Source organism: Stegodyphus dumicola, chromosome 11 (assembly GCF_044657685.1).
Source record: "Stegodyphus dumicola isolate Sdum_Otavi_A_Nest chromosome 11, ASM4465768v1".
In the NCBI taxonomy this organism is placed as follows: domain Eukaryota; kingdom Metazoa; phylum Arthropoda; class Arachnida; order Araneae; family Eresidae; genus Stegodyphus; species Stegodyphus dumicola.
In genome coordinates this window covers 53,798,896-53,820,215 of record NC_140778.1, presented here as the reverse complement: position 1 = coordinate 53,820,215, position 21,320 = coordinate 53,798,896, and the positions used below count along the sequence as shown (strand labels likewise).

Below are 21,320 nucleotides of genomic sequence, written 5' to 3'. Positions count from 1 at the left end.
ATTAATAGTGCTATAAGTTGCATTAATTCTGTACTCATTTTCAATGTTAAGATGTTTAAGTTTCCTTCTTACTTTTCAACAAAAATTTATTAGTCCATTCAAAAATATGAAATATAAAAGTAAAAATTTCCTTCTTGCGCTCCCAAATCGTTATGCGAAAAATCATTTACATCTTTTGAAACCTTGAAAACACATGTGTGCATTATTATGGTCAGGCGATGATTTATCCTGACCATAATAATGCACACATGTAGGTGCTTTTGTTTTACCATGATATTTTCTACAACGATGTTTTTAAAACCGCTTTACTTTTGACGACAATATTTTATACTACGATGTTTTCTCTTTGCTTTCTTTCCTCCCACGACGTTTTCGGCTTGCGTTGTTTTCTCCGCGACGTTTTCGTCTGCGATGTTTTCGGCGGATACCCCACCCGTACACCTTTCCCTTAGATGGTTTTACCAGAAAACAAAATTACCTTTTGCAAAAATTCACGGACCACCCTACATATTTTAAAAAATCCATAGATCATTTTTTCAGTCTCGTTTTAGAGTGTAAATACACGAAATTTTTATTCAGATCTGCAAGCAAGTAGGTCCAAGGGGGTAGGAGCTGAAAGTGGCGTGACCGCTTATCACGTGAGCAGTAAGCAACCATGGGACTTGTACGGGATTCCCAGAGAAATTCTGTTAAAATATCAAATTTACAAAATTCAAAGCAAGTAATATACAAATCATAATTAAAATAGCTGCAATTAATAATCTTGTGTGCTTTTTACAACTATACAAATACCAAAGTTCAACAGGAAAGTTAACAAGACATAATGATAGAGAGTCCGGAGGCCACGAGGGTGGTAGATCTACAAGCGGGAAGTAAATGGAAATAAATATGTTCATTTTAAGATTTAAAAATTCGTATGTTACCATTTTCTTCACATTTTATCATAACTGTTTCACCGACTTTCAGAGATTTCGGTCTTTTACCTATGTTTTCAATGCAATCTCACAATCGACACCTTACATCATGGATCGAATAACATCAACGATTTTTAACCCTCTGCGGCACACTGTGTTCAACCCTTTGCGTCACACACCTAAAAATGTCCTTCTGTAGGCAAAGAAAAATTGAATGAAAAGAATTTATAGGTTACTATATGTTACTCTGAACCTTCTTTATTTATAATATACAGCAGCTCAACACAAACCAGTCCACATATTTTAGCCATGTTTAGTTTTTTAAGACCCTCATTTTTCAAAGAAATCTTCCAGATTTTTTAGGGTATAAAAAGGAATTGTTTGAAAAGAAATTTTTATGTTATTTTTTGGCTGTATGCTAATCTCCTTATTATATATTAGTTTCAAATTTTTTCCTTGAAATCTTGCCTAAAATCAAACCGCGAACCCCAGGTGTGCCCAGACCGAGCTCACCGATAATCTAGGACAACTGAGAGTCTGTATTCTTTGTTTCTCCGCATCTCATTGGCATTTTTGACAGCAATGTTCGTTTCAGCACTCTTTTCGAAGCTCTATTCAATCAGTGTGCCCACTTTAGACACACCCACAGAATTAAATGATAAATGGTATCTTCACAAAATCTTACTTGTGTACTCCTCTAGGCCTAATTAGACTGCCTACCTTTTTTTTTTTTTATCAAAACTCCAACATCACTACCTTTTTTACATCAAAACGCCAACATCACTACCTTTTTTTCATCAAAACCCCAGCAACACTACCTTTTTTTCATCAAAACTCCAACATATAAAAGGTAGCGTGCCGGAAAGCGTTAAAGAATTCTGATTGGTTCTGTTTCGAAACGTACTGCCTTTTTAACGTATTTCAGGTAGCTCCACTTGTTTCCTTCTCGTCACTGTTAAAGTAATTCGTAAAACTATCCGTCTCTTTCTCAAAAATACTCACCTTCTTACATTTTGACATAAAATCCTTTTGGTGGAAGACGAGTGCCAACTCTTAAACTAGGGAGACATGCGCGAGTTTTGCTTTAAATTTCAATAGTACCTCTTGGAGAAGGAACAGGCACGCTATCGTAGACGAGTTCCTGCTGGATATTTGTACTGTATGATTCTTGTTGATAATGAGAGATGATTATACTTATTTATTACCCATTCTTATGGAATTATGATACAACAGATAGGTTGATTTACTCTTCTAATTCATCCAACACTTTAAATGCGCGCCCACATTCCAAGCTCTTGTCGCCTTTTAAATTTACCTTATAAATTCCATTTGCTTTGCAACCGCACAGGGGAGAAAAATACAAGTGTTAAAAATTATAACTACCATTTAGGAAATAAATAATTGCTTAAGATTTTTATTAACTAAAATGATGTCTCTTTCATGTGCCTTTTGTTAATATTGATGTTGACATCACAGGTCATTCGCATGATAACGTCGACTGGTGGAGCCGATATGTGGTGAGGACATTCAATTCGTTCGCCTTTTGTTTCTATATGCAATATAAAAACTATACTGAAGATGACTATGGATTAAACTTAAAAGTAAGACACATTTACGACTTTACACTCTTTTTGTATATGATCCGTTTAAGCTAATAATAAAAGACTACTTAAGTTGGATCAACCATTCAGGATGGTCAAGATGGGCAATTTAACTTTAAAAAGAAATGTGTTACATCTCCCAAAAAGAAACGTTTTTGAAGCAAATGCTGAAAATAAAAATTAATAGAATTCAGCAAAGTGTCTGGCATCATGTATGCTTTATTTTGAGAAATTTTTAAGGCCATTTAAAAGTCAATCGAATTTTTACTTCCTTATACGAAGTAAAAAGGAAGTATTGTAATCGCGAAAAGTTTCAATAGTACCTCTTGGAGAATATTTCAACGAAAATATCCATTTTGACCGCTATCGAATGCAATTTAACGATGTTTTTGCGTGATATCTGTACGTAAGGACAGAATAAAAGACTCGTTTCCTCCAAAAAAAATTATAAAACTGCTTTAAAACTAATTCTGAAGAGAATTTTTCGTGGCGTCTGTACGAACGTATTTACGTACGTATCTCGTATTTACGTACGTATCATCTTACGTATGTATCTCTCAAAAACGAGTAGCCTGAGAACGTTGAAATTTGGTATATAGGACTCCTATAACATGTCGATGTGCACCTAGTATTTTGGTTGCAATCGGCCGCACGAAACGTATAAAATATATTTATATATATATCCATTCTGTTACCCGGCTCAGTGATCTCAGTTTCTTTACCCTTATATGTTTGTAAATTGTACATTTTTTTGCTTTAAAAATGATTGTATTATGTTGTTTTTGTTGTAATCATAGCTAAGTAGAGGAATGCTTTCATTTTCTACCTTGTACATATTCTTGAAGAATTCTCTGGCAATTTTGGCTATGAATTTTTTAATTTCTAGAACTTTAAGTTCTTTGTGAATGTCTGCATTTCTAATACACCAGTGACTCTTGGTTATTTGCCTAAGCGTAACATTCTGTAATACTTGCCATTTTTGTCATATGTACTGTATTGGCAAAGCCCCAAACAGGACAGGCATAGGTTATAATGGAACGCAACACCGCTTTGTAAAAGAGCAATCTTTTTTTTTTTTTTTTTTTTTTTTTTTTTTTTTTTTTTTCCATAATACTGCAACTGACTTATCCACATTTATTTGTATCTTCCACTTTTTAAGCCAGGCTTCAAGTGTTTTTTTTTTTTTTTGTATGTGTATTTGTAATGCTTGTACTACATGGTTTAGGGATGCATTTTTGCAAGGATCGCCGTGTCGTCAGCATGCATGGCTTTGTTAAGGTAGATATTTTCGGGTTTTAGTGTATGGGGTATGTGGTATGTCGTTCGTATATAATAGAAAGTAAATAGGACCTGTCAGAGACCCCTGAGGGACCCCTGGAAGTATGTTTCTCTGAGTAGAATATGTATTTTTACAGCGAACGACAAAGTGCCTCTCATAGAGATAGGATCTAGTGGTGTTTACGATGTACCCTGGGAAACCAGAGAAATAAGTTTGTAAAGTAAACCATCTAGCCACACGAGGTCGAATGCCTTCCATATATCGAGAAAAAGAGCTCCAGTGCTTTTTCTTTGAAACCTTCAGCGATGAATTCTGTCACTCTATACAGGTGACAGGTGACGGAAGACGGGGACGCCTGGTGTTTAACATAAGTAAACAGGCGTGTGTCCCACGCCCTCCCCTATCTAGAAATAACAACTCCCTGGGGCCCCGTGAGGCTGCCTCGGGAGTTTATAATACAGATCTAAAGATCAATACATGGCCAAACAAGGGCTGAGGATTATTCTTTGACAATGGTTGCTTGACAATAACTTTGTTAGTGTGCATGGCTGTTGGAATAACACAGATACATAAAAATATACAAAACAAATACAAGAATAGATACATATACAGGCAAAAACAAACAAATACTAACAGATACGAACATAAGGATGCATTGATATTAAGATAAATATGAAGAGAGACACATATGTAAGATACGAGAGTAAAAACAAGAGTAATAAATACTTAAAAGAAAACTAAAATACAGAGTGGGATAAAGGGAGTCATATGTGTATTGCTAGTATCCTTGTCGTTGTAAATGTGCTATGAGCACTTAAACACAGAGATGAAGCAATTAGTACCGGATGTAGAGTTATGGTGTCAGGAGTTAGTGTTAGAGTTCGCTGAAAGTACAGTCTGCACTATAATTCAAATTTGCAAGAGTTCAGGCTACACTAAAGTTTAGTGTACACTGTGGTACTAATACCACTAAATTTGGAGTTTGGCACAGTCACTAAGTTTTAATGCAATTGCTATAGGTTGGTACAGTCGCTACAGCGCAGGCACTATGTTAGGCACAGTAATTTCAGTATACAGTCGCAATGGTTGCACAGTTACTATGACTGTGAACAAGTTTAAGAGAATTATCTAATTCACATTGTAGGTACTGATGTTCACTGATGATGTGTGCACTTATGTAGTGCTTAGGCATAGTCGGAGTTGGTGCATGATGTATACGTGCGGTGTACCATGCATTGCAATAGGTTGGAAGGTGATGTAGGCATTCGAAGGCACTTTGAGTTGACACAGTTGGTACTCTGCTAGCACACCGGTAAGGTAAGTTCTAAAGAAGATTGACGTGTGCACGTAAAGTTGAAGGCTTGGTGGTGAGGAGCTTTTGTTTAAAAACTTGTGGGGGTGGCCCCTGAGTGAAAAGCTTTTGAAAAGGTTGGATAGTCGGTAGGGGGGACGAAAAGATTATCGTGTTTAAAGAGTTGCTGGATGGGTCTTGGTCTATTGCGGTGAGCAGATATTTTGGCCCATTGCCCCGATTTCAGTGATAGCTTTGCAGATTTTGGTTATGGCTGGCTTGTGAGTGATGATAAAGCGGTGGTACGCATCTCTGTTCATGGTTGGACATGGGAGATGATGGTCTTTTGTCAGCTGGCAGGTGAAAAGATAGTGGTCTGGGTTGCCTGGGGCTCCACAGACGCATATATCTGTTGATGAGATGTTGTGCCTTTGAAAGTAGCTGGGGAATGGGCTGTGTCCCGTGATATATCGTGTCAGCGGAGCGATTGCGATGTGTCTATCCGTGCTGACTTTTGGGAAGAAATCGTAGGTGCGGCGGCCAGTTGTGCTATGGTTCCATTCCTCCTGCCATTGTTGGAGCCCTTTACTCCGGAGCTGCCCCTTTAGGTAGGAAGGTGGGGCTTGAAGGTGGATCTGCTGTGCATTTGAGTCGGTTACTGCCTGATTGGCTAAACGGTCTGCTGACTCACTGCCTTCGTTGTTGGCATGTGCTTTTATCCACATCAGCGTCGTGTGCATATGGGAATTTTGCTGCAAGAGGAGCTGAAGGGCGATGACTAGTGGAGATCTGTGCTGATGGTTCTGGAGGGCTTGAAGTGTTGAGTAGCTGTCTGTATGAAGTGTGGCATGAGTTAGATCATTATGGACAATGTGCTGCATTGCTGCTGTGATGACCAGGACCTCCGCTTGGAAGATGCTGTTGTGATTTTGGAAATGACCTTTCCATTCTTGTTCTAACAGGCCATCCTGGTAGTGGATGTAGGCACTGCCTACACCTTCCTCTTGTTCGGAACCATCTTTAAAGATGTGGGTACCTTGTGAAGGTACTTGCATTCCAGTGTTGGTAGAGGTGCGTGAGATGATGACAGAAATTCCTTTGCCTTTAATTGCCGGGTGTGTGTGGAGAGGGTGTCCAGGTGTTTCAAACTGGACTGGGCTGTAGGTGCTGTTGTAGAATGTGACGTCTTTTCTTAAGTATACTAGAGTTGTATATGCCGCTTCCATTTCTACTTTGATGTGGACAGGCAGCAACGCCGCAAGGACAGTCACCGCACTTGTTGCAGTTGTGCGAAAGGCTTTCGTGAGGTTGAGGGCGAAGGATACCCATACTCTGAATGGGTCCCATATTGTGAGGACATGGGACGGAGGTCCTTCGTCCAGTGTGTCTGTACATAAGGACAAAATAAAAATGCACTTTTTCCCCAAACAGATTATAAAATGGACTTAAATGGATTCGGAAGAGATTTTTTCGTGACGTCTGTACGTACGTTCGTATGCACGAGATACATACATGAACGTATGTACGAGTTTATACATACGTATCTCGCATAACTTATAAACGAGTAACCTCCCAACGTTGAAATTTTTTATATAGAACTGCTATAGCTCTGCGCCTCCCTTTTTGGTTTCAATCGGCAGCACCAAAAGTATATATATATACATTATGCATTTTTTGCTTTAAAAATTATTGAATCATGTTGTTCTTATCTTCCGGTTAAGGTTTATGCCTTTAGTTAATCTGCATGTGCAGGCAACAGTTGTGTAATTATCAACAATTTAATGCTTGTTTAAGTGCGGCTAAGCCTAATTTTTTTAGTATAGCAGCCATATTTGTTTATCTTTAAAACTTAGCAGAATAGGGAATCAAGTCAGTTTCTGCACCTTCAGTGTCTTTTTGCCGAGTGGTTTGAGCTCTGAAAAATCTGTCTTCTTGGCCGCTGGTCGAATTGCTTGTTTTTGCGTAGAAACTAATTTTAACTGTAAAAGAAATTGATTGTTTATTTGTATTTGGTGTTTTGTGTTCTTCTATATTTTTCCTTTGTTAAGGAAGATATTTTCGGGATTTATGTATTTTTGCCTTGGCCCGTGGTGACAACTGAATTAATTGAATGAGAAATCTATCTCAAATGAAATTCGAGGAAAATGTTTCGATGAAATGCAGCAAAAAATACGTATAATTTAATATTCTGCACAAGAAAGTCATGTGGTGTCCGCATAAGATTTCTTTAAAGTAGAATTAGAGTAAAGTTTTTGGTCTCATGGCGGTATTGTGATTGTGGCTGGTGAGAGCCTACAGATAGGATTGCGGGCTAGCAAGTGCCCGCGAGCCACAAGTGGGATCCTGCTCTCTTATAATGGGATATGCATAAAATAATTCTGAAACTTGATTGTGTTCATATTTCTATATTTATGACACTTATATAAAAATTTAAAAATTAACAGAGCGTTTATCTAATAAAACCGTTTTCTATCTTAAAATTTAAACCTGAGCTCATGTGTTATAAAATAGATTTAATAAAATGGCAGGAGAATTACTTTATAGCAGATTTTTAAATTAAATTTTCTTAACCAGAAATCACTTTAGGTTATCATAAAAAGGAGTGTAATATTATTTTGAGAAAGAAGAGATGCATTGTATGGTACATGCGTGGTAAGTGTGCACCAAACATCTTCAAATTCCGAGTATAATATTTCAAAGAAAATATCCATTTTAAACGATATCGAACGCAATTTAACGATGATTTTGAGTGACATCTCTACGTAAAGACAGAATAAAGGACACTTTATTCCCAAACGGATTATAAAATGGATTTAAATGGATTCAGAAGAGATTTCTTTCGTGACGTTTGTACGTACGTACGTATGTACGAGATACCTATATACATATGTACGAGATACATACATGAACGTAAGTACGAGTTTATATATACGTATCTCGCATAACTTATAAACGAGTAACTCAGAAAGTTGAAATTTTGTATATAGGACTGATATAACATATAGTTGTGCTCCTCCCTTTTTGGTTGCAATTGGCAGCACCAGAAGTATATATATTAGTTTTTGAGCTCAGTTTTTTACTCTCATATGATGGTAAAGTGTGCATTTTTTTGCTTTAAAAATGATTGAATTATGTTGTTCTTATCTTCCGGTTAAGGTTTATGCCTTCAATTAATCTGCATGTGCATGCTACAATTGTATAATTGTTAATAATTTAATGCTTGTCTAAGTGCGACTAAGCCTAATTTTTTTACCATAGCAGCCATATTTTTTTGTGTCGTAAGAGTGCACAAAACATCTTAAAAGGGACTCTTCTTGCATAGCAATTCTATGTACGCTTTTCTTAGAACTGAAACTTTCCCCTGAAACTATTGTATTTTTCACAGGTGAAAAGCAATGAAACAAAAATACAAAATGTATTTGACAATGCTGGTTTGAATTTGGCTTATGAGGTAAGAAAAATAGCTCAATTTTTTGAAACCGTAAAATTATTATTTAAGTTTTAATTACAGTACAGAAAGAGACCAAATTCAAGGCACAGTAAAAAGTTGATATTTCTAAGATTTATGTATTTTACCTAAAAACTCGAAGATTGTTTAAGTCCCGGATTTTACAAGTAAAACGTGGCATTTAAATAATGTTGTGCGTTGATAAGCTGTTCACTTTCAAACTTTACTAATGTATTTCAGTAAATAGCAAGATAAAAAAAACTGTTAGTAATAACTACTTAGCAAGACGTTTTCATTCATACCCTTCCTATCACTCTATTTTCACCCACGCTTTTCATGCGAGAATGTAAATGAGATAGATTCAGATTTCAGATTAAGGTAGGAAGCCGTTTATTCAGATTAAGGTAGAAAGAAGTGCTATTTAAGCAAGAATTTTGGAAGTTTGTGTTGGAGCGTGTCTGCCTATTCCAGGCCACTTTGTGCCGGGATTGTTAAGAGGTTATCACATCTAGCGATGGGCTAGATGTGATAACCTCTTAAACCCTGCTAGACGGGACTTCTCTGAGAGATGAGATTCTGGTTGCACTGGTTTAAACTGGAGGATTCCTACAAAAAACAGCTCCGCTGGGAAACGAGGTCCCGCTAGCTACGGAAACGATGTACCAGCTACGAAGGATTTTTTAGACACCTTGCCGAAAATGTTTCGGCTCTGTCCCTGGTAAAGATCAACCGATCTGACGAAAGTTCTGCTTCTGAAGGATCACGTGATCCCAATCTGAGCGGTAATCGATTACTGTTTGGCGCTCAAGTTTTTGCAGTAAGTGAAAATGGTAACCTAGCTACCTGGGTTGCCTGGAAATGTGCAGTTCTGAGAAGCATCCCTTTCGACGTCCAGCCCCTCGTAGTCGAAACATAATGTGATTGGGACTTAAGCGGTTTGATTCTAAGGCATTGAGTGCTTCTAGCCATTGGGGTTGTTTCGCCGGTTCTTCTACAAACTAGAGCCTTTCCTAAGCATTAAATTATTCTGTGAGCTGCTATGGTAATTTGAATTTGTTCAACGTAGCGTATTTCTGTTAAGCCAGAAGTGCTTGTCTTGTGTAAACCCATGTTGGGTCTTTGTTAATTTTTGTGTTCGAATAATAGGACGATTTACATCCGTCTTCTTTCTTTCTTTGTTTGTAGTTTAAGACAAGAGGATTATTCCTCTACAGTCTTTTTAGTGTCCCCCATTTTATGTTACCAAAGACGGTAAGACTCTAGAAAAGAACAATTAAAATTTAAACACATAGAAACTTGAAAGGAAAAATCACAGTGAAAAAAACGACTTTCAGGAATTAGTAAATGCTACTGTGATGTGTGATCATAAACAGAAACCCACTGGTTCCAAATGTCAGATTTATTTCGTTTAGGTCTCTATTTGTCCAGGTCTGACCGCCTACGCGGGATCAGTAAACGCCTTACTTTTTTTTTTTTTTTTTTTTTTTTTTTTTTTGTACCGTTAGCAGCTTTCAATAATGTCATTTCAGAGATAATAAACTGCAAAAACACTATTACATCTTTAGAACTCAGTCACGCGGTTTTATCTTTTGTAGTGTTGCCAAGAAATTCAAGATGAATTTAAATGGGCAGCTTATTAATAATCTTTGCGGTTTGATTTCCACACTAACTATTTATTGAAGTAGTTTGCTAAAAGCCTAAAATGAAAGTGTAGGGGAGCTTACGAGAGTTTCTGTTTATATTTCTGGCCTAATAAGGAAAAAACAAATGTTTATGATCGAAATTGTTTTATTGTTTTTTCAAAATATTCTCCAATACATGTTTGCACGCGTTTGAACCAATTTTCGAAGCTCTTTTCCCACACCGATTGAGGCAAATCCAAAACCTGCGTTTTAAATGCATCAACCGCTTCTTAGGGTGTCGCAAATCGCTGATCACGTAATTTAGATTTGATGTGCGGGAATGAAAAAAGGTCACTGGGTGCCAAATCAGGGCTGTACGGCGGATGACCCATTAATTCGATGTTTTCGCCTGTCAAAATTTCCTTTGTTTGAGCCGATGTGTGAGAGCTCTCATTGCCATGATGAATAATGATTCGCCTCCTCTGCTTTTTTCGAATTTCTCTCATAACTTCTGGCAAACAAATAGCCGTCTACCATTCGAAATTGACCTTTCTGCGTTACTCAGTCGTCACGTGGCCAGTAATGCCGACAAAACAGGCAAACATTTACTTCTTTCGTGAACAACTTTTATTGAATTTGGCTAGTCTTGGAAGACCCATACAACCGACTGCTGTTATGTTTCGGGCTCATATGCATAGATCTACGATTCGTCACCTGTGTAGATGTTATACGCAGGTTTTGATGCACCGTGAACGCATTTTTAAAACAGTTCCTTGCATCTTCTTTTGAGAATTTGTCAGATTATGCGGTGTCTAACGCGAACAAATCATTTTTGCGGAAAAATATTCATGTAATATCTTATTGATGCTTGTCATACTAATGTCCAAAGATGCCACAGACTCATGGTATGCCGCAGGATAATGTTTAACAATTAACGCACAGCATCGTTATTTTCTAGCACAACAACCGATTTTGGACGATCTTCCCGGAATTCGTCCTGGAACAAACTTCGACCGCGACATTATTCGTTACACCAATTTTTTACAGTGATGTAGAATGGTGCTTTATCGCTCTATAAAAACTTAAGTTCATCGAAGCACTCTTGTCTTAATAATTCATGTCGAAAGTTATGAAAAATAATCGCTCGAAAAATGTTCACGAATCAATTGCATTTTTTGCCCGGGATTTGTTTTTCCAATTTACTGTAAACATCACTAATCACGCTAAACTTGGGAAAACGTTCTGAGGATATTACGGTTAAAATATCAAAGTTTAGACTGGAATCGTCTGCGGTCGCCTAGCAACATTTACTGTTGCCACTGCCAGAAATATAAATAGCAACATTCGTATGTTTATTAATCGATTATTCATAATTTCTGTCTTTACTATAATTTGTCTGTCCTCACCATATTCCCCTTCAGAATGCAGATTAATAGTTAAAATTCAAACTGAGGCTTTTGGAATTGAGAAAAAGTGTGTTCGTAACATCGCATGTCACTACAGGGTAGTTTCCTCTAATAGTTGTAATTATTCGGCTATGCGGTTTCTCAATGCCGGCACTGACACTGAGCCAGCTTCGAGTAGTATTTAATTGTGTAGTCATTGACTACTTTTCAACATTTTATTGAAATTGGGATGATCGATTTATTTACATCAACACCAGTTGTGTTTATGTTCTAGCATAAGATAGAGCCTGTAAATTCTAAAGCTTGTTTAAATAAAAGTTTGGTTTTGATAGATTATGGCAAAGCACACTAGGGGTATTTGCCTAATCGGAAGTATACCTTCGTGGAAGACTTTTTAAGAGAAACGGGCAGTATACGCTCTACACACGGGGAAAACCACGAAAACGATCATGCAGCTAGTCCAGGAATCGAACCCAGGACGAGTGTTCAGTGTTGAGTGATTTTACTTCTCGTCCGCTGATGGTGCAAAAATAAAAAGGTTATTTTAACCTTATTAGAACTTTGTCATTGTTCTCAGATACAGCGATAATTACCTTCACGTTTATTAGGATTATTTTACTTGTAAGGTTTATTTGAATTTTATAACAGTTATTTTAATTTCAAAGTTTCTTTCCTATCAATTCTTGTTCCCACTTACAATTCCCTACCAGAATGAGTTTTCAGATTTCTCGTTGAATGCAAGCGAATTAGAAGAAGTATTTAAAGAAGGTTCAACTTACTTCCTGAGAGAGAACTAAAGCCCCGTTCACATGCAACGCTCCTTCGCACAGCTGCCGTTAGCAAGGGGAGAAAAAGGAGACATGAAAGAGTTTCGTCTTTAGGACCCGTTCAGAGGACCACCGGTCTTCCTTCCCCTTTACACCTAAGCCTCTGTGAACAATCACGTCTCCGAATTCGCAGATTTCTAATACTGTTTACACATTTTTAACGTTGTTTACTGTTGTTAATTTTGTAATCTGGACTTTCGCAACTGGTATCTGAACTTTCGTAATGGTTTCTGAAAAATATATGCTTTTTAATTATTATTATTATTATTTTATAAGCTGTTATTTAGTTCACTCTTAGTGCTTGTTGCTATTTTTAAAAGATGATCATGGATTTTTAAACTGCTTTCCGATAAGATATAGAATTCAAACTTTGTACATACACTGCTTGTGGATGTGGTGTCATACTTTTGATTTTTAGAGGATTAGATTTTTTTCAAATTTAAAGTTGAAACGATTTTTTGCAAATATTCACAAATAAACTGAGAATCTCAGAATATTATAGTTTGCACCATAACACACTGTGGAGGAAAAAAAAATTAAATGAAATTTTTAGCGTAATTTTTTTTAAAAATATTTTGGGAGAATTTTTGAAAATCGTTCCTATTTTTAGACTGCTTGACACCCATTAATTTTAAAATTTCATATCTAAAAATATATCGGCTACAAACTTCCACATTTTTACAGCTTATAAAACAAACGTTTCGCATTTAAAAAAATTATACAGGAAATTAATTGGATGAGTTTTTTTACTTTTTTGAAAGATGTGCAATGAAAGAGAATGGGAAATATTGGTTCTTTTTGGGCATCAGTTCGAAACATCGGTTTCAAAGTAATAATCTCATTATACCACACTATTTTTATGACATTATTTATGCTATATAAGTTGTAATTGTTGCGAATTGTTAGTTCAGCGTTAGATTGGAGATATTTCTGAGTTAACGTTCTCTTAAGATGCGTTTTGCATTCCGTTGTGTTTAACGTTCTTATTAGATTGAAGCATAACTACTGATTATACTTAGTGATATTCTAAACACTTGTACGAGTATTTCTGTGGAAAATTCCAGAACTTTGAAGTGTTTTTGTTGATAAAATAAATTTAATTAAGCTATCATCGGATTTGAATGCAATAACAATCATTTACGATCTATTATCAATCTATTACAAACCCGTACGCACGCAACAATACTATAATTAATTAATGTATTAAATTGTTTTGAACGTGATTTACAAAACAAAAACAGGTAAAGAAAAATTCTGCTTGCGAATTTTTCTTTACTGTTTTTGTTTTATGAGTTTTTGCAATTTTTCTGGTCACATAAGGTTTTAAAAAAAGGTTTGTAATTTATGTTTATATTTACCAATTGAATAAATAGCACTAGGTTTGATATATATATATATATATATATATATATATATATGTACAGAAATTCAGTAATAAAATTTTAAAGATTTGAAATCATTAAATGTCTATTTAAACAGTTTGTATTCCTTAAACTGCAAATGCAAATTGAGAAACCTTTTGCATTTTTTTCAATAAATCCTTTTACTTAAAGTCCTAAAACATATACAGGTATGGACTAAATTTTTTATTATTTTTACTGCTTATTTAAAATTATATACTTTATAGAAACAAGGATGGGTTTTGCAAAATACTGAAAGGAAAAAATTATTTGAAATGAAAATGTGACTGAGATCATATTTGTTTTAAAAATTTTAGATAAAAGTGTATTTTTTTTCTCAGAAACTAATTCATTAATTGCAAAATCATTCCTTGAAGTTATTAAGAACACTCTAATAAATATAATAAAAAAACTGGGAGACATTGAAAATTGTAGGAGGAGAAAGACATTTTAATTGTAAAAGTTTTCTTCAAAAATTTAAATTTAAAAAATACTAGCAAAAACTTTTTTCAGTTTAAAATTATTTTGTCTCACAAAATCATTTAATAATATTCATAAAAAGTAGACGAAAATGCTTAAATTAAAAAAAAAAAAATCATTCAAAAAGTACCGAGTCCCTTGTCGCGTTGAAGCCGATATGCACTTGTCTTAACTTTAGTTTTAATTTGAACGATATTTCTGGAATACCTAGCATCAGATAACCTTGTCTGCATTTGTCTATAATTTCCGTATCTTGTACAGTTCTATCTAATTTTTTGGGGTATGCTATCACATCCCCAGACATCTATCAGCGCGATTGTTTCGCTGACAGTCCAGCGAGCAGTAACTAAAATTAAGTGAACCGCGCAGTATAGTACGGGAAATCTCCCCATTTGCCCTGCTCCCAAGAGGTAAGGAACATTCAACCAAGTTCTACCTCCAATTCGGCGAGGCAGTTAATGCTTGTCCCATGTGAACGGGACCGTCACCATCGAGATAGATAAGGCCTGCGCGCTGAGTTACTACGTCACTGCTAGGGGACCGGTCTTCGCGCAGTTTAGCTTCCTTGCTAAACACCCGTTTTTCTAAACCTATTCTATGAAATTGGTATCTCATACTATAAAATCAGTCTAAAACAAAATTACAAGCTGCAATATAATGTTTTACAAAGCTTATACGAATATGAAATATTTTCATTTTCTTTTGTTGGTATTTATTTTCAAAACAAAATTATTTGAGAATGGTGTGGTGCTTTTAAAAGCAAATCATTTCTTTGAAGAAAAATTGGTTTTAAAATTCAAGTAGCTAAAATTTTTACTTTGATTTTTCTGCACTGTCTTTGTGTTTCTCGTGGATTCTCATCACCGCATCAAATTTTTTTGTTTCACCCACTACTTTAACAAAATGTTTGCCAGTGGGAACACATGTTATCTCTCATTCTATAATTATTGCATATTTTTTATGTCTATCATATTAATGTAGCAGGATTATAAAACATAAAACGAATGCAAGAGACTACTTTTAATATTTAGACTAACATTTAAATGCCTTATATCAGTCAGAAAAGTTTTCTGAATGTAATAAATTACTAAATAGTCTAGTCTTAAAATTATTTCTTACTTACATATTGTATGTTAATCTGTATTACAGTTAATGTTTTCCTCTTAATGCTACATAATTATTCGACAGAATCTGTAGTTAAATTGAGATAATGTTTATTACATAGCTCTGAAGACTATCAATATTAAAATTCCAAATAAGACAGGAAAAAAGTTTTTCAAATAAAGTTATACACAATCTTTTTGAAAATATTTTTAAAATATACGAAATACTTAAAAAACTTCTAGAAACTGAAATTTCTTGCAAATATTTGCATCATACCTATTTAACTATAAGCGTTACCTCTGTTCTAAAAATATTTTTTCTATTAATATCCACATGAAAAGAAAATATAAATCCTAACATCATGTTCAAAACTTTTCTGTAAGCAATTTTCTTAACTTAACTTACATAGCTTTTGGTGGTGCCACGTACTCAAATTAAAGATTGTAATTTAAAAGATAATTAAAAAAATTGTTTTTAAAATTGCATTGCATTGAATACAATGAAAACAAGTATGTCTACATATGAATTCAATTACTACTGCTTCTTCAATAACTGTACATTTTTAAAATTTAATTTTGCAGTTTCGCAATTTAATTACCTTAATATGAATGTTACATACATTACTTTAGAAACTTTTCTATCATTCTCAGAAAGATTTATATTGCATAACAAATTTTAAACAAACTGATTGCATGATAATAACATATATAAAAGTGAACAGAATCTATATTAGCTAAACATATGCATTTAAGTTTCATCATGATAAAATGATATTTAACGATTTGCAAAAAACATCGATATTTAAATTTAAGAACACAGTACTCTGTCAAGAATCAAATTTACTCTGCATTTGATATTCTACATATTATGTAATGAAATAAGTGTTATGCTTTTAACCCCTTAGGACAGTTATTTCATATAAAATTAGTTTCCAATTAAAATAAATAATCATAAATTTTGCTGACAATTTTTATATTACTAGTGTTAGTAATTATTACAAGAGATGATGCTTCAGATGTCAAAAGTAAACATAAATTCAATTCTTAAAACATAATGGATAAAAAATTACAACTTATAAAAGCCAACAAAAAGCTTGCTGAGGGTCTCTTAACCGTGACGTCACAAGCCAGTTTCGTTTCAGAGCGCAGGCCTTATCTATCTCGATGGTGACGACGGGACACATTGGAAGAACCGGTTTTCGCTACCGGTCGAATCTGCTTTTGTGAACGGGGCTTAAGAGTCCTGAGTAGCGCGTGTTTGCCTTCGGGTTACGTCTCTCTTAAAGCTGTTACGCTTGGCATTATTATTACTTACCTTTTGATATTCGCCGGCTAGTTTAAATTAAGGGGCAACTACTCATTATATACTTGTGCTTAGCTTCGGCTAAGTCTCCCTTAGATAGTTATAGTTTCGTTTCTTATTCCTTATTCTGAGTTAAAGGCCGAGTAGGGGCTTTGTTGTAAGCCCGAGAAAGGGGCCGTTTCTTATTCTTTTTTGAGTGAAATAAAGGGTAGTTTAACCCTTCTTGAGTCTACATATTTAAATATTAAATTGTTTGAACTCAGCTATAAATCGTTAGGTTCCTCAACGTTCATCTTAGACTAAAGGAATGAGGAACGCTACATATTAAAACGGCATTATCAGATCAAGTGTAACCCTATAATGGTATTTAGATCTAATTTTAGATTTCTTTCACCTCACTACACTAAAGGCTAAAATTCACCCATAAATCTTAAGATTTCCAAATTTCGGTTTTTTACATTGATTAATTACAAGTATGTGAAAGATTTCTTAAAAATATTCTTAACCAAAGCCGAATGAAAAATGGGGTTTTCATCCGCAGAGAACCCGTTGGCGCCGTTGCATTTTTACTCGCCAAGCTCGCGGTTCATCGACGAAATCAAGCATAAAAAATCAAGAACAAATAATTATAACTGTTAAAAATTTTGATTTAATAAATAAAAAAATGAAGAAATATTTAAAAAATTCTCAAAATATATCCTTGGTTTTATGTTGGCAATTTTTCGTGCTGTAGGCCTACTGGGGATACCACCATGTTAAACAATGGGGACGCATCCCAATACACAGTACCTCATGGGTGATGTGGAAATCTGTGTATGACAGATTCACTGCCTGGCATTATATTTCCCGACTTTAAACTTAATTTACATTAATTATCAGTTCGAAATTAGACATTTCGTCCATACAAGAAGTCTAGGTTCATATTCAAATAGACAGTATGCCCAGCAAAGCGGGCGGTTATCAGCTAGTAATATCTTTAAATTAATGTCATGTAGTCTGATTTAACCATGAGTAATTGTGTTTGTTGCCTTACTTAATATATTTTTAAAAATTTTTGTATCTGTAACTCTGCTAATTGTTTATTGTGATACATAAAATATGTTATAGCCGTTTGAGCGAAACATATCCATGTAACTCACGCAGACTTTTTACCTGTATTGTAAATAGCTATAAAGCTCATTAACTGTTTACGTTATAAAAGCCTTTCAACAGTATTTAACGCTTTCGCATCGAGAGAGGACCAACTATGTTTTCCTCAAACTTCGACAATGTACGAACTTCACTTGGAATGGTTTTACTTTCCCCATGACAAGAACACTGCTAGCTACCCAAATTGCAACACCAAGAAAGATAAGCGATGTCGCAACAAAATTTATTTAGTAGATAACATGTTGACCAAGTATCAAATTATTAAATTTATAAACTTCTGTGAAGTGTGGTTTCTTCCAGAATCAGTAGCCAGAGTAGCCGCCCATTGTCGGCACCGCTGCCACACACCTCGGCATTGATTCAAAGAGACTTTGGATGTGTTCTTGGGATACAACAGACCAAGCAGCTTCCACACGCTGCCAAAGTTGATCTGGTGTGGCAGCTTGGGATGTAATATGAGTTAATTGTTCAGCAACCATGGACCACATGTTTTCTATCGGCGAAAGATCCGGAGAGCGAGCCGGCTAGGGAAGTAATTCAATCTGGCGATTGACGAAGAACCCTTGGGCAATGCGTGCCACGTGTGGGGGGGGGGCGCATTATCCTGTTGAAATATGGCTATGGACCCTGAAGGTAAGGAAGCACAACTGGCTCCAACACCTCGGAGATGTAGCTCTGGCTGTTTAAAGTAACGGCAATGCTTATTAGAGGAGTGCGAGAGTGATATCCAATACCGCCCCATACCATAATACCCGGTGCAAGACCAGTGTGGCGGTGCATAACGCAGCTGTTCAGCATCCTCTCACCACGGTGTCTCCAAACTCGAATCCGACCATTGTGGTGTTGCAGTTTCTTATAATTTCTTCTGATAAATTTTTTCCCGATAGTATTTTATATTCTCATAGTTCTTAAAATGGAACCCCAGCTCAAATTGCATATAGATGGTAAATCCCAATTAATCAAATAAACATCCTATAAAATTAGCATTCTTCTCATTATTTATTATGAGTCCACAAAAAAGGTCCTAAAAAGTAATTTTATGTAGATTCAAAATACACCTAATTAAAATTGATCTGTTTTATTAAGACGTAAAGGCACTATCCCTCATGCCTTGTCTTTCAATGATTAGTGCCCATGGTCATTTACTCACAAGTCTTACATTCTGGTCGGAAAAGCAGTTTATAACATTATTGTTGCTGTTGTTTTTGCAAGGGGTGAAACCTCCCTTCTTTCCCGGGCAGAAACATCCAACAAGTTCAGCCATCAGGTCATAGCACGGGCCAACGGTTCAAACAGTAATGGAGAACAGCGAGCCAGCCACATATAAGGTATTTTCTTCCTCCTTTCTGCACGCCTTCGTGGTGTAACGGCTAGCACACACCACGCGTATTCGATAGGTCCAGGTTCGAATCCCGGCGAACGAAAAGATGGCGGATGATTATTCTTCACCACCAGGATTTGGCGACTGGGTCCCCTAATCCCCAATTGCCCTTTAAAAGGGCAGTATATAAGCTATTTTCCTTTCTACATATCTCCGTGGTGTAACGGTAGCGCCCTCGGAACATATTTGAGAGTACCAGGTTCGAGTTCCGGCGAGGACATTGCACATTTTTCTTGCTTCCTGCTTCAAAAAGGCCTAATAACTCTACAAGTTTATTTTCAGGAATTTAAAAGTTTGTATTTGTCCTGGCCTTTTTAAAATCTCCTCGATTTTTCTTTGCAAAATGTTTTAAGTTTCCTTTAAAATGAACAATTACTGGAGGGTATCTCCTTGCGGTTTTACCTTAAAAATCATGGATAGTTTTCAATTAATCATCATTTTTTATATGAAAATTAATTTGAATAAACAAAGTTTATTAAATAAAACAGTATAAATGGACATGAAGTTTATCTCTTGATGGCGGCAGAGGAATACTGTTTTCAGCTGATATTCACCTGTTGCAGCTAAATTTAACACCCCAACCGGTATAGTGGTTAGCGTCGCTGACTGCCCGGGTTCCAATCCCGATGTCTGTAAGTGTATAGTATCTGTACGGCATGGGGGCATTCTAAATATGCGGCAAGCTGAATGTCCTCTCGAGAAGTTGCTTGTAGGGGAAGAAGGATGGGAGACACTCCGACTCGTCTCCCAGGGTGCTCTCCATCAAAATTGGGGGTGGAACCGAACTAAATCGCACTGTCACCTGTAATGTGCTCAAGCCTATTCAAATGTATATAGATGGTACGCCAACAGCGACAACGGCAGGCTTAAACTTCCGCTCCTTGCCATGAGGATTTTCGTAGGCTTTTGCTGACCATAGGTCAGACAAGTGAGTATTAGTAAAAACAACATCTAACTTCATTCTCTAATTATAACTTTTCTGTTGCATTTACTTCATTATTCTTTACAGGCATATAAGGAGTACATAAGAAATTCAAAAAATAAAATGTATCCCTGGTTAAAATATACGCCGAATCAGTTGTTCTGGATAAGTGCAGCAAATGTAAGTGTAATATTTTTTTTTCCATAACACCTAGAGACCGTTTTACATTATCACTTGTTATGGTTCTTTTCCCGTATGCGAATATGGACTGTACTTGTCTGGATACTCTGAAGCCAATGACATTTGTTTTCATATTTATTACATATTAGCCGCCAGGCGGCCGGCCTTCGTCTGGCTTTTAAATGTACCGAAAAACAAACGTCCTCTCGACAAACTGGACAAACGTCGTATCCAAGTACCTCTCGGCAAACGTCCACTATCCAAGAGAAACATTAAATGTAAAAACTGAACAGAATTATAGCGCTCATTTTTCCGAAGGGCAACAGTACTGATATCAGCAGCAATGGCTCTATGCCATTGTTGCTGGTATAATGAGAGACAATAATCGATTTCATCAAAAAACATAAAATAAGAAAAAAAAACCAAAATCTGAAATGTTTCAGATTTTAAATTACGTCCAAAGGGGCGTTTTTTAACATTTTGTGTGTTACCTTTCTTTATTAAATATCATGTTCCTCGCACTTAAACCATAAGATTCAGTGCAACAGCAATATCGCAAAATAGTTTTAAAACGAGCATATCTTTAAATTTCCGATACAGAGACTCACGCGCTGGAGATAAAAATGTTTTTTCTGTACAACGTTGCCATTGCTCGCTTTGAAATCCTTGAGTTTGTTAATCAAAAATTCGTCAAAGTTTTAAAAAATAGGAAATCGATCATAAAACAAATTTCAAATTTCAAATTTGGTCTTCCACATGCTCATATTCGTTGGAGGATTACGTTATTCAAAATTCGATGACTCTATGTACCGTTGTTTTATCACAATACGAGAAATATACATACATTTATGCAGATTTTTCACTATTTAATTTCTTCAAATATAATGCAGGACTCTAACATTTTGTGGCAACAGTTTGAAAAGTGAACCGACATTTATGAGTCCGACGCAAAATGCCAAAACGAAACTAATAGTCCTTCGGGATTCAAATCCCTTTGGACTAAAAAAATGTAAT

The 21,320-nt window shown here is 35.7% G+C and overlaps 1 protein-coding gene across 5 annotated transcripts in view; it reads left to right on the top strand.

The window, feature by feature from the left end:
* LOC118183565 (neprilysin-2-like) overlaps nt 1–21,320 on the top strand; it is a 181,608-nt gene that overhangs the window by 150,338 nt on the left and 9,950 nt on the right. For 4 of the 5 annotated variants that reach the window (XM_085826441.1, XM_085826444.1, XM_085826443.1 and 1 more), the window contains 3 exons: nt 2,391–2,515; nt 8,471–8,536; nt 20,214–20,306. In XM_085826441.1, the coding sequence (XP_085682567.1) occupies nt 2,391–2,515; nt 8,471–8,536; nt 20,214–20,306 (284 nt within the window). The remainder of the gene's footprint in view (nt 1–2,390; nt 2,516–8,470; nt 8,537–20,213; nt 20,307–21,320) is intronic. The other variant, XM_085826442.1, reaches the window with a different exon arrangement.